We start from the raw sequence: 14,275 nt of genomic DNA, 5'->3' as shown, positions 1-14,275 counted from the left end.
AGGGCTTTGCTTCAGTTACCTCTCACCCTCCAGGGCCAGGCAGTCTGTGAACTGCCCTTGCACCCAAAGCTCCTGTTAAAAATAATCCAGCAGCAGGTTTGAGCTGTCTTAAATTTCTAGAATTACTACCATCCAACTGGTGCTTTAGAAAGAAACACTTTTGATCCTCCTTTTAAAATGAATTTTACAATTTTTATTTGGAGACCAGCACTACAAAAGTAGTTGTGGTTGCAGAGGTATCCTTGGTTACGTCTGTTTGTTTGTCTGTGTTTGGTTAAAAATTAGCTTAATCCCATTTCTAATGAGGTAGGTTGTTGAGAGTTGAAAGAATAGCTATTTGCTGCTTATTCTGAAAGTCAACCCTCTCCAAATGTTTCCAGTGCAAGATGAAAAGGTGTGGATGTCAGGTGAGACTTAGAAAGATGGAAGGAAGCCAAGTTTAGCAAGGTGAAGCCCATTTTCTCTCTTACCCAGGCTGTAACAGAAATGTGCTGAGTAGATGTGCTGGGGAAAAGGGTTTCAAACTGAAAGTAAAACTAAAAAACAAGGCTAGTGAAAAGGATGGGGAAATGGGGAAAAAGAAAGGGGTGTGGTGTGGGAGCAATAATGGTATTTCCCTCAGTAGGAAAGACTATTTCAAAACAAGATAAAAAGGGGGAATGCAAGTCATAGGCATATACATGAGAGCCTAATTCAGCTTGTTATATTTAGAAGAGTAGTCATGAAAGCCAAAGTTCTTCCCATTGTGGCAGTGGCCATACTAAAATGGAAACTGGAGGCAGTGGCAGCTGGCAGGATGGGATGGATGGATGGAGGGGAAGGTGTGTGGTGGCATGGGATTCCCAGCACTCCAAAAAGAGTGGTGCCAGAGGGAGGGCCCCACAGTAGTGGTGTTTTCCCTCATGTGCACAGACCTCTACAAGCAGCAAGGTTTGCAAGAAACCCTTCAGAGCAGTGGGTGGTTTCCTGACTACCCCTGTGGTCTGCAGGGCCTTCGTGCACCAGACGCTTGCTCCGGGGCTTTGTGGCCTGACCTGGGCTGGGCTGACTTTCTGATTCACCAAACCTCTGCGCTGCGGCTGCCTGCCTGATGCTGCCTGGGGAGGCACAAGATGTCCTGCCCTGTACTCAGGGAGGAAACCTACTCGAGGGGAGTCCCCCCTTTCGCAGCCCAAAGTAATTTCCCAGCCCCACAGACCATCAGTTGCTGTGGAGATAAAGGGCACACACTCTGTTGTTCGCTCAGAGAGGACACATGCCCCTCTGCAGGCTTTCTGTCACCTTCGTCACCGCAGTAAATGCAATGAGACCATTTTTGTTTGCCAGAAAAATAAATATTTATATGGTGTTGTCTTTCGAACTGCAAAGCACATCTTGAGCAGCCTATGTGGAAACTCTGGTTTCCAGTTGAAAACTAAGTAGTGCTTTTAAGGTCAAGTGGAGTTCATCTTGGACACCATCCAGTACAAACTTGACTTTGAGAAGTCAAGGTTGCTCCTGATTTCAATCCTAAAATTTCTTCTCTGGTGGAACACTGAATATCCCCTACTCCAATAAATAAAATATACAAAATTACCTATTAAGGTAAAGCATATTGTCCTTTAGATATTTATAACCACTGTCCTGCTGTTTTCATTTTAGCAAGGATTTCTAATTTTGCTCCTAGCTGGATTTGTGTCTGAATGTGCATTGGTTTCTGCAACACAGAAAATCAAGAGGGTCTAAGAAGCAAGGGGTTATGTGTGAGGGATGATACCTCATAGTGCCAAATTTCTTTCACCCTCTGCTTCCCAATACACATATGCTCAGAGATAAATGATAGAGCAGTTGAACAGGGCTGTGCATATACTACAGGGTTCAGTTGGCAGGAAAAAAATGTACTGTCTTATCTGAGCCAATGGCATGTAGTGCAGAAAATTTGGCTTAGAGGTCAAAACAACAGATTTAGAATTATTACTTTGGCACAAATATCTCATTTATCTTCTTGTTTGTTACAGGGCAGAGGCACAAACAAGGCAGCCTTTTGCAGAGAGGGAGAGGAAAAAGCTTCAGGCTCTTTCTGCAGGATTAGAAATAAATGATATTTGCTTTACAGGAGGGCCACGAAAGTAAGTTTAAAAAACAAAAATAAGGCCTCCTAACACCTTGAGCGTTTCCTGCAATCTCAAGGTGTTTGTTTCCGTGTTTCTGCTTTGGGGTTTGGGGTTTTTTTTGCAGCTTGTTAGACAAACTTGTAGCTACCAAATAGTTTGTTACATATTAACCATTTAAACTAAATCACTACTTCATACCTTCTAAGAGCATGAAAGATACGTGTGTCTCCAGATGTTGATATTTACCATTTAGGTAGTAAGGAGACCTTATAAATTGTGTACTTTTAATTAGACTGTATCACTGTAACCTGCTGTGTTGATTTTAGTGTTTTCTCTTGGATTCAGCCAGGCTTATATCCAAATTCCACCAGTTGCCTGGAAAACAGACATTTTTGCCCTGCTGGCAGTGTAGTTAAGAGCATAAGTCTTGCTCTTGAGCCACTTGGTCCTCAAGAGGAAATCTGAAAGCTAAAAAAGTGCAAGGGAAATGTTGGAAATGGCTGGGAAGGAAATCAGTAGGAGAGGAAGGAAGTCAGAAAGAACTGATTGCAAGGTGATTTGAAGGAGTGTTTAATTTTGAACTGCAACATGAGGGCCAGAGTGAGGACCAGATTTTGACTCCTTACTGCAAAGAGTTGGAAACGTTGCATGTTTGCCAGATTACAGAATTCAGTCTTTGAAATGTCAACATCACTGCGTTACTTTATTTTTCTTTTCTCTTTTTGCAAGCTCAGATTAATGCTGATGTCAGTGTAGGGGTTAACAGACTGCTGTTTCAGAGACAGACTTTGAAATCACACAAGCTGGCTGCCTCTTGCCACCCTCTGGGTATATATATTTTATATTTAATATTTTGCAACATAGTTGTGTTTAGAGGTATTAAGGGTCATTTACTAAACTAGGTAGATAATCTATCAAAGCAGTGTTTTCTGCGAGCATAACCCTCTGCTTGGGCTAATTAAGTCTTGCTGCAGTGATTATAAAGCATGATTACTTAAAGCAATCCAACTCTTGGTGTCTTTGGGCTAATTATGTTGGATAAACATGTCCTGTATTGACATGTAACTCCTAGAAAAAGAAGGCCATAGTTTTTATTTGCACTGTTAAATAGCTTTACAAGCAGAAAATCACCTAGCCTTGCCAAGTGAATGCCCCATGGCCACATGTATGTGTATAGTTATCTTCAGATGCAGCAACTACCATCTCTTCTTGTGGAGGCAGAACTTGGTGCCTATAATTGGATAAAAACCCACCACACCAATCAACTCACTTGAGAAATGTGCAGATCTTCAGAGTGGAGAGCACAAAGCATTGCCAATAATCCATCCCAAACACCCCTTCAGTAAAATTATCATGCCAGAGTCTGCATAGTAAACAATAGACTTTTTTAGCAAAAATCATGTCAGAAAAGATTCAGTTGTGCTTGGATTTACAGTTTAGGGGACAGGCAATTCATCAGTACATTTTTCTGCTTCAGTCTAAATTGCTGTTATGTTCTTGCTGACTTTTTGTCTTCAGTCTCAGCTCACTGGTGAAAAATCCTGTTGTTTGTCACAAGAAGTGCTTGCTGTAGATGAGAAAAGCCAGGGCAGCTTTTACAGTAAGATGGCAGTACTTGTTCCTCTCCTGGCCAGATTTCAGGGCAGTAGTGATATGAAGCCTGAGCTGAAGGAGCTTTGGCATGGATCAGGTGTCCTCAGTAGATATCCTTGATGGAAAGGTGCAGATGTTCAGCTCCACAAGAGGGTGGATGTGGTCAGGGATTTATCAGTGTAATAGTGGTTTCAGTCAACTGCATCTGTTTTAGTGCTGGCTGAAATCTGCAATCATCAGGACAATGTGAGAAGAAAAAAAAAGGTTGAAATTTTCAGTGGAATAAATTTCCAGTCTTCTAGTCTTTCTATTTTATAATGTCATCTTCAGAGTACCATTTTCTGTTAAGAATAGGCATAGGATTAATTTAATTAATTAATACAGGTTAATTAATCTATGAAGATTTTAGTGGGTTTCTTACAGCGTTTTAATGATGCCTGTGAGTAATTTTCTGAGTAGTGTCTCAGTAAGCACTGAGGCCCTTTCCATAACCAGAGAAATTTAAAACTTATTCATGTCGTTTCAACGTACAGTTACATTCACTGAGGTCACAGAGATTGCCTCCCCCTCCTTCCTCCTCTGAGTCACTTGGTGACAGGGTGGGAGGCCAGCTCTTGATAGCCACCTAGTTTTGGTGCATTTTGAGGAACAGGGCAGCAGTCTCCAGAGGGATGCAGAGTGGTTGAGCACAGGGATGAAAACTAGTTACTGAGCAGGGACTATCTGGATCAAAAGCACTGCTTTGTCCCAAGGTGACTGTAGTTTACCTCTGAATTTTGACACTCCTAGGTGTTTTCCCTAAAAAGAACTCTTGAATATCTTCTTGCAGTGGTTTGCCTGATGGCAAAGGAGAGGTGTTGCTCAGCTGTGTGCTGTGGTTTTGCAATGTTTCTGTCTGGGGATCCATTTCTACCCTCACCTGTGGTTGTGTTGCCCTTGGAGGCAGCTGACCTTTCTTGCTGACCTTTCTTACATGCACCAGAGCACGTTTTTGGCTTTCAGGCATCAGATCATTTTCTGAGAGTTTTGAGGGTTTTTTGCTTGGGTTTGTTTGGTTTTTTCCCTACTGTCTCAAATGTATGGTGTGAGCATAGAGGGTATGTTTTGCAATCTTTCCATACAGCTGATGTAGTTGAGAGAGACTGAACGTCTTACGTGGTAGTGGAGTTACTGTGTTGTAGCAGTTTCTTCTCAGAAATATTCTTTCCTCCTGCCCATGGTTTTAGCAAGTCTGTCCTGATTTACCTGATTTGGAGGATCTACAGGCATTGAAGTGACCCTTTCATGCAGGCCCAGTTCAAGAGCAGATTGGAAATATTGATGCTTCTGTGTTAGCCTCAGTGCTGCATCCAGCTTTAACGGTGGCCAAGAGAAATGGGACAGATGGCAGAAATTAAGAGCTGTCTGATGCCTGACCTAGTTTGCTGCACATGGTAGGACACCATGCTGCCTGTCAGCAGAGTGTCCACAGAGGACTCCCAAAACACACATGTTGGCTGAATTTAACGTGCCACCAGTAATCACATATCCAAATTTATTTTACAGCTGTGGTACTTGAAAAAGCACTGATGTTTTGAAATGGCAAAGGCCCAGGGCTGTCAGTGTGGAAGGGACCCAGGAGAAGCTGCCAGTCAGCAGTGATTTTTGCCCATCTACTGTGCAGATACCACAGGGACTTCCATGATGCTTAGATAAGTGAAGCCCACACACTGCCTCTCCAGCAATGTAGCAATCCTGGTTGTGCGTAACCCACAGAACCCTGGAATCCAGACACGGCCCTGTTCCATTGTATGCACTGACGAGCTATCTCTTGTCTTTGAACATGGGTTTGTGACCCCATTGTTTTTAATAAATAGTCGAAAAGCAACTTCAAAAGAGAAAGTTAAGTCCAAATCTCCAGCAAGCAAATGATGCATCTCCCAGGATCCTCCTTGCAGACTTTGCAAGTCCCTGGTTAAACTCTCTCTTCGTGGTCTTCAAAAGGAGAGAGCCATCATTTGAGAAAACAGTGGACAAAAGCACTGGCATCCTAGGAGTGCAGGCTGATGGTATGCCTATTATCAGCTGCTAAGCAAAGTGTATTTATTTTAGCACAAAGGCACTAGTGACTAACCTTGAAATATTTTGAAATTGGTGCTGAAATGACCTTGAGGTCATCGTGAAGGTCCCACAGCTAAACAGATTAGACAGTGTGAGGGATGAACAGTACATAAAAACTCGGGGCTCAAACTTCCTGTCAGAGACATGAACAAGATACTTTGCAAAAACAAGTGAAGATAGTAAGGTTGAAATGCCAAAGAATTTTGTCTGAATCTTTTCAGGTGTGAGATTAGCTAAATTCAGGGTGAAGTTGAAAGTGAAATATAGTCAGGAGCCAGCAGCATAAGACGTGTAGTAGAAAATTGATCCCGAAAGCAGCAGGCCATGCATTCCTGCGTTTGTCAAAGGATATTTCATCATGATACATATTGAAAGCAGGCAGTTATCAATATGTGATTCCTTATATGCCATTTAACTTCTCAATCCTTCCTTTTGGTGAAAATAAAACAGCATCTCCATGCTCAAGTGAAACCTCTGGCAGCCTCTGCAAGCACAGTCAGCAGCATTGCTTTTGAGAGGGACTGGTAGAGCACTATCCCATAGCAGGGAGCTCAGTGCAGGTGCAGAAGTCACTGCCGCCCTGCTGTGCACTGTGGGGCAGTCCCAGTGCTGTTTCTTGTATTGGTGTGGCTGCAGGAAGAACATGCATTTCCCAGCTCCACTGGGACAGTCCCCAGCACAGCCTGGGAAGTGAGCTTTTCCTGCATCTTGCCTTCCCAATTGTGTGATGAGAAAGTGCTTCCTCATCTCAAAGAGACACTGTGAGAAGTCCATCCCAGAAGTGTGCAGGGAGAAAGAAGTTGAGAGCAGCAGGGAAGAAACGGGCTGTGTTTGCATGAACCACTCCCACAGTGGCTGTAGAAGCACCTGGTTACTCATTGTTTTTGCTAATTTCCTTTTACATTTCTGTCAGGAGCTTAAAGAGAGTCACGGAGAACTAAAAATAGTTAAAATGCTTACCTCTTCCCTAAAAAAAGTAATTCAATCATCCCTCAAAGTGCTTTTGGTGTCAGCAGCTCTTCTTCAGGGACTCACATAATGCCAATGGCCAAATTATAAATCCTTTATAAAGGGTTTATCCCTCTGTTGAATGAGCTTACAGCAGTAGCCCAGACATAGCATGCTGGCTGTGGCACCTTCACTGAAGGTCTGTTGCCATCAATCTTAACCTGCTAATGTCACCGTGTTAAAAATACACTGGGTGCAGAATGGCTGGTAAATGCTTTTTTTGTCACCATGGAAGAATGGCATCATGGCAGTGATCCAAACCTCATCCCTTCTGTCGCAATGTCTGCTGCTCATGCATCAGGCTTTCATCCAAAGAAGCATTTCTTGTTTCATGGCCCCGTGTGTATGTTTTTCCTCAGCACTGTCAGCTTGTCATTAAGGAGACACATTGCACGTAGGTGGAAAGTCACTTGGGCACCTGCCTGTTGCACTGAACTGAAGCCCTCACTACCATGTAATTTAAAACCAAAGTTAAATGTTTTTGTTTGTTTTTCATTTTTGGGAGTGCCAAATCTCAGTGTTGCATTTCAATCAGTGGGAGATTTTCAAGAGTGCTTCTTGCTGCATTAGGCTTGTTAACTTGCTTAGGACCACCCTTGACAAAGGTGATGCAAATCTCAGGTATTCCCTTGCTTCTCCTGTCCCTTCTTAGAAACTGTGACTCTAGAGCTGCTGGTGAGCATGCCAGGCTTACCTGTGGACAGGTGGGGTTATCATGCAAATACACATCCTGGGTCATAAACCACAAAGATTACATGTCCCAGATTAGATACTTTCTATTTCATTTTATATAATATTTATTATATTTATCTTTTTATTTTTAGAAAGTCCTGTTTCAGTTTCAGCAACCTTGGCAATCAGGGTGGATGAGAAAAATCAAAGTGGGATGCTTTCAGAATTGTCAGGTTTTCTTCCATGTCCTATCCAATGTCTGCATTGGTGCAAGGATGGTTTGGTGCCCTGGGTCATCTCTGACCTCTAGGTTACGTGGTTGTCCCTAGCAGGGATCAGAAGAGAATGGGGGACAGTGACTGTGGCCTGGCTGTGTGCTTTTGGGTCCTGCATTGGTCCAGTAAACACAGAGCTGAGCAATGCCCACAGTTTAACCACAAAGTTCCCGCACATGCAAACCACAAAGTTCCCGCACATGCAACCTGGGGCTTGTTCCTTGAGAAAACACACTGCCCTGTCCTCCACCTGCCCCACAGCCTGAGACCTGGACACTAAGGGCACTAAGGGCTGCTGATGAAATGCTGGTCTGGCTCAATGCACTTGGCAAAACTTTGGTGCTTCCCCGGAGCATCTCCATTTTGCAAGGTGTTCCACCGGGACAGTTCCTAGTGCAGCCTGGGGAAGTGAGCTTTTCCTGCATCTTGCCTTCCCAATTGTATGATGAGAAAGTACTTCCTCACCTCAAAGAGACAGTGGGAGCAGTCCATCCCAAAAGTAGGCAGGGAGAAGCGGAGAGCAGCAGAGGAAGAAATGGGCAGCAGGAGTTGTTTCCCAGCTTGAGGGTGCCCTCTGGCGAGTGCAGGAGACTGTAACACTTGTTTCTCGAAGTGGGTTTACTTTGCTTCCTCCGTTCCCTAAAGCCTTGCAGCCAGCGTGGTTCTTTGCTGAAGGCTGCTGGGTAGGTGCATACCATAAGGTGACCCCCAGACCAGTCCCTTGTGTTGTTCACATTTATACACCCAGCAGCTGACAATCACTTTTTTAATGATACTGGCCACATTCAGCATGTCAAGCAGGAGGCTTCTGGGGCCCAGTGTCTCAAACAAAATTTCCTTCCAGCAGTGCCTGGTAGTTGTCCAAAACCAGCCTGCAGCAGGTCCTGCTCCAGCTGTTCCCAGGAGGTGCTGCTCCCCTGCCCTGGGCACTGTCTCCTTGGGGGTCCAGAGCAGAATCATTCCAGTGTCAGGCTGGCATTTCAAACCCTGGGCTCAATAGGGAAACCAGGCTGCAAAGAGGTAGGAACAGCTTTTTACAAACAAACAAAACCTAGCCCTTTATTCTTGGGGAAAGGCAGGGCATTTAGGAGTGGTGGCAGTGTGAGCAAACATTTTCATGATTACATGGAACTGAAAACAGACAGTGAATGAGAGGCATAAATGCAAAAGCTACAGTAAATACAAATCTTCTCCATATGTAGAGTCCTTTCTTGGAAAAACTTTGTCATCTTGTCTTGATTACGACATTTGGATTTTATAACAATTTTTTTTTTTAAATAGTTTCAAAGTTTTTGTTGGCAGCTGTAGTAACAAATGTGCCGGTAGGTAGCAGAGAAGTCTGTTGAGTGCTCTGGTGTTGCACTCTGCTGGGGCAGAGGGAGTGCTCAGATATTGCAGTGCCTTGTCTGGCAGCTGCTGCTCATAGCAAAACAGCAAGGTCATGACATTTTGATAAATTAAGTCAAGTGTGGGTCACTCTCTGTATGCCCTTTCTTCTTTCCTCCTTGTTCCTTTACTGGGGTGTTTTCCAGGATGAGTCAGTGTATCCTCACTCACTCTTCCCAGAGTTACAACACCCCATAATTTGCCAGGAGGTGGCCCAGGCTTGGTACTACTTCCTATCCAAAGGTGGGACTTTTGTCCAGATCGGCCAACTGGCATTCATCAGCAACCACCAGTGAAAGAGGGTTTGGTGGGCTAGAGTCCAGGAAGACCCATGCTGGGGTTAGGTGCTCTTTTCCAGCTGTGTGACTTCTGTCCTTGCATGTCTTCAATTGTTGTCTCCTTCTCAGCAGCCAGGTTTTGATCACATTTTCGCCTTGCTCTCTGGGGATCTTTTTCTTATCTCTGTGGTTTTTTTCCTTAGGTCGAAAGCTGAGAGGAAAAGCCTTTTATTTTGTCAATGGGAAGGTGTTCTGTGAAGAAGACTTCCTGGTAAGCACCCAGTTGGCTCTTGTAATGAGATATCTCACTGTTGCTAGCAGACTCACAGCCTTTCTGCCTGCCAGCTTTGCCTGTGTTTCACACACTTCTGGTCCAGCATCCCACCCGGCCCTTCTGCTCCAACATTTTCCCAGGGCCAGCCCCAGCCGTGGTGGCTGCCCACATGTGGTGCTGAAAAGGCTGACCTAGAACAGAGGCTAGACAGAGTTAAGAATAAAGTAGATATTTATTAAAAGGCTTTAAAGGATACACCTTGGGCAGTACAAGTACCTGGCCAGGGCTACACCCAAGATGGACCCAAAAATGGTCACAAAAAATGGACAACTGGTCAGTCTCACATTTTTAGAAGTTTTGGTCCATCTGCACATCGGGGTTAATTGTCCAATTGCCGCTTCAGGTTATGAAGTGCCATCTTTCTTATTTTCTCTCTTCAGTCCACCGTTGTTTATGCTTTTGGGCCTGAAACTTCTAACTATTGTCCTTGGTATCAAGCTAGAAAAGGAATTGTTTTGTCTACCTACTCTGTGAAGGGAGCTCACCAAAACTTAATATGAAGCTCAAAACTACACACCTAGGCAGTACAGAATCTGAAAAACATGAAAGCTAAAACTTAAGGCATCAAATTGAGTGAGAGCCCCTGTTTTATGGCACAGACCCCTAGCTGAAGCCATAAACTGTTGTGATATCTCCTTCAAAGCATTGTCTCTGTCACTGTATGTGACCATACTAAGGAGGCAGGAGTGGGATGAATGGCTACAGAAGAATGAATGGGTGAATTTCCTTTCTCACCTTGCACCTTAATGGATATCTTTTTGTTGCCCTCAGTGGATTTTGTGTGAGTGTACCTAAGCCTGAAGCAACCCTACAGTCCTCTCCTTGGCTGGTGCAGATAAAAATCCATACAACCTTCTTCCCCTCAGTCCTGGTAGATTAAGCCTTCCTTAAGACTTGAAAAGGTCGTAATTGCTTACTTATTGGTGAATCCTAGTGATTTTTGTCAGAGAGGGGTAAGTTCATCTTCTTTGTTCTCCTCAGTATATTCCACATAGGATGAAAGTAAAAGGATTAAATGCACCTAAAATATTTCATTTTCCAAGTTTGCATTCCTTCATTCATGATGTGCTGTGCCCAAGGTGCATGTCATGGATGTGACAGACAGTTCCTTATCAATAGATCTCAGCAAAAATAGCAAAAAAGTTGTTCTGGGCCAGACTTTATTGCTATCCTAACAGGAAACTGACCTCAGAGAAACTTCAACAGAATTATAACCATATAACCAAAGAAAAAATTTGCTTTCCAGGCCTATATATACAGATATTGTTACATAAATATGTGATAAACACAAGTAGGTTCTTGTCTTGTAGATTCATGTGGTCAAATAAGATGTAAATAAGTCTTATTAGAAACTGCTTTATTTGTATGGGCATTTATGGTATTTATTTTTATACTTTAAATTAAAGTTTAATTTTGGACTTCATTTGGAAGTTACAGGAACTTGTACTCTTTCTGAAATTGGGCAGTCAGAAGTATAGATAAAATATCAGAATATCATCTGTTCACACTTTTATGTAACAAAGAAAGCAATGGAAAGTTTAGCTTTTCTGTGTAAGGAGCACAGAAAAAGGACCAAAAACAAATATGCAAATAACACTCCACACTACACTGTTGTTTGTGCTTGAGTGGCCTTGTGAAATTTTAAGTGAATTCTTTTTTGTCCTTGCAGTATTCTGGTTTCCAGCAGTCAGCTGACAGGTGTTTCATTTGTGGTCATTTGATAATGGACATGGTAAGTGATAATTGCTTTTAGGAGAAAAAACTCCCACAGCTTTTTAGAAGAATGCATCAAAAGCAAAGTACATGCATATCCAGTGCTGTCTGTTACCATTTGGTAGTTTGCTTAGTGTAAGACTGGTATCAGAAGGAAAATGCACTGATCCTTTTGTTGATTTTTTCAAGGAAGTGAAGCTGGCCCCCACCATACATGGTGCAGAGACACTGCTCTGCCCATTTTCAGCAGATGTTGAAAAGCAGAGCCTCCAGGTCTTTCATCCCTTTTTGGACTTCTCTGGACAGTGTATTTGTAACTCTGTTTATGCTTCCTGCTCAGCAGTGCTGTGGCTCTGCAGTGCTCCCTAGCTGTGAGGCATCAGTGCATCTCTCAGCCTCTCTTTCCTGCAGTCAAGTTGTGGTTTCCCATGTGTTTTCTGGATTAAGTCATTTCCTTGTCATTTTTTGTGGGTACTGATACTCTGGGGAGCAGGTTTGACCCGGAGTGTGTGATCCAGACCTCAGTTCAGATCTGTGAGCAGGATTAGCCTACAGCAGGTACCATCCATTCCAGATGTGCATGGGGTAGGGGACTCTCAGGGGATCAGCATTCAGTTGTAGGACATTCAGAGGGAGACCAGTATGGCTGGTGGTGTAAGACTACAGCTGAGGAAAAGAAATTAGGAATTTCTGGTTCACAGCATGCCTCCCAACATTTTCTAATGCATATCATTAATTATCTTTGTTTGCCTGCTTACACTGGAAAGCATTACAATTGGAAGCTGTTTCTTACTCAGAAGTCTCATCTTTCTACTGACGGACCATGGTATTCCAGGTAGTGAATTGCAGCTGTTGAGTTCAACAGTTTCCATAGTCTGTGCTAATTAGAAAGCCAGGTGAGCGAGTACAAAGCCCTTCAATATCTCAGGAAAACCTAGCAATAATACTAGTTTCAACTTCTCATGGAGATTATAAAACTGTATTTTCTTTGTTTGGCCAGTACATCTTGCCTTGAGGTCTTGCTATGTATTCTCTACTTGTTGACTTCAGAAATTATTTTCTTTCCTTTAAATTCTGTCACTTTTATCCTTTGTCATGCTAAATACCTTGACTGAGTCTCTAAATTGTTTTCTTATCCATGCTCTAGTAATTATAATTAATAATATCTCTAGAGCCAGGTACTATATATTGATTCCAGCTGCCTTTTCCATCCTTGTTAACTGATTTCTCAGATGAGACAGGGAAAAAAGACACAGCCCTGCTGATGAATATACAGCATTATCTGGTGTAAAGCTGTTTGTTTACTGTTTTCACCTTTATTGGCTCTTCATGTGCATTTTGCCTTTCTCTTGCTCTGTTGCAGATCCTGCAGGCTCTAGGGAAATCATATCATCCAGGCTGCTTCCGATGCGTCATCTGCAATGAGTGTCTGGACGGTGTGCCATTCACTGTAGACTCTGAAAACAAAATCTACTGTGTCAGAGATTACCACAAGTAAGGACAAAATAAATAGCACAGATGTTCCAAGCAGCAAGCCTCTAATTTAGCTTTTTAGTAAAACAGGGACAGGTTTAAAAGTTTGAGGATGGGGCTAGACCCCAGAAATTCCTCCTCTCTTCTCTTACCCAGCCATTGACTCCCGTGTAACTCTGATGAAGTCAAATTACCTCTGGGCTTCAGCTGCCCCTTCTACAAAGTAGAGAGGGTGAGAAATAGTGCTCCTGAAGTGTTCAGTGATGTACAAAATTAGTCTGCTTTAACGTAAGCCTGTGAATGCCTCTGGAAATCAATTTGATTTTCTTTTTGAGCAGTTGAAGGGCTGATTTTGACTTTTAGAGAATCGCCACTGAACCTGGGAAGCAAAGCTTTTACCCAGTTCTAAATTAAACAATTGATAAATCCATTTTAAAAATCACTTCTTATTTAGACAGTAAAATAAAATGGCTGTGCTTTTGGCTGGTAGTTATGGTATTAGAACTGCACACATTTTGTGTGTCCTTCTGGCTTGCTTTGGTCCTTGCTCCATTTTCTGAACAGGGAGAGTATTAAGTTTTGCTCAGACAGCCCTTGGAACTCTTCTGAGTTGTGCCAAGACTAGAATTGTTACAATCCTGTTTGCCAAGATTAGTGCCCTTGTATGCCATCATTATTCTGAAATAACTCATATTTCCTTGCAATTTAATTTAATTAGTTACTGTGTTACAAGGCCTTAAGAAGCTGTGCAGTCATGTGGTGTTTTCTCAGAAGTTCTCTGCCCAGAGGCTGCTATTCATTTTAATGTATTTTTCTGGGGACAGTCCTGCTCAGTTCCTCCTCATTTTCTTTTCCAAATCTGTCAGTAGCAACCAAGAATTTTATAGGGAATTTTGCATTTTTTTTCTGGCACTAAATGTAAAATATAAGGTCTCTTCTTGCCTGATTGAGCAATGTGTGCCAAGCATTACTTAAAATAAATGCTAAAATGAATTTATGATCTTGGGATGTAAATCTTTCCTGGGCGTAAGTGATTTACACCTGCAGCTTTCCATGTTATCACTGAGAACATACACGCCTCTCTTTTTATGTTGATCCATAATTTACCTTCCATTTCTCGTTGCTCTTCCAGAGTTTTAGCTCCGAAGTGTGCAGCATGTGGACTTCCCATTCTGCCCTCTGAGGTGAGAGCCTTTTATTCCATATCCCCTTGGGGGACGAGTGTCAGGCCTTGCTTGCTTTCACACGTGACCGCGTGTCATGTGCTTGTGGATGGGGAGAGTTGATCACTCCCTCTGGAGTGCAACCCTTTGGTCTAAGCTTATGCACTGTTCTTGAGATGTCACCCTT

The 14,275-nt window shown here is 42.9% G+C and overlaps 1 protein-coding gene across 2 annotated transcripts in view; it reads left to right on the top strand.

Annotated features, from left to right (window-relative positions):
• Positions 1-14,275, top strand: part of LIMD1 (LIM domain containing 1) — a 33,394-nt gene that overhangs the window by 12,298 nt on the left and 6,821 nt on the right. The window contains exons 3-7 of one of the 2 annotated variants that reach the window (XR_015275560.1): positions 9,609-9,676; positions 11,409-11,471; positions 12,220-12,287; positions 12,816-12,946; positions 14,058-14,109. Coding sequence is in view for 1 of the 2 variants with exons in the window: in XM_023919852.2 (XP_023775620.2) it covers positions 9,609-9,676; positions 11,409-11,471; positions 12,816-12,946; positions 14,058-14,109 (314 nt within the window). In the remaining variant the exon portion in view is untranslated. The remainder of the gene's footprint in view (positions 1-9,608; positions 9,677-11,408; positions 11,472-12,219; positions 12,288-12,815; positions 12,947-14,057; positions 14,110-14,275) is intronic. The other variant, XM_023919852.2, reaches the window with a different exon arrangement.

Source organism: Cyanistes caeruleus, chromosome 1 (assembly GCF_971803275.1).
Source record: "Cyanistes caeruleus chromosome 1, bCyaCae1.hap1.1, whole genome shotgun sequence".
Lineage (NCBI taxonomy): Eukaryota > Metazoa > Chordata > Aves > Passeriformes > Paridae > Cyanistes > Cyanistes caeruleus.
Note: the sequence above shows the minus strand (reverse complement) of the source record. Positions and strands in the feature narration are given on the sequence as shown.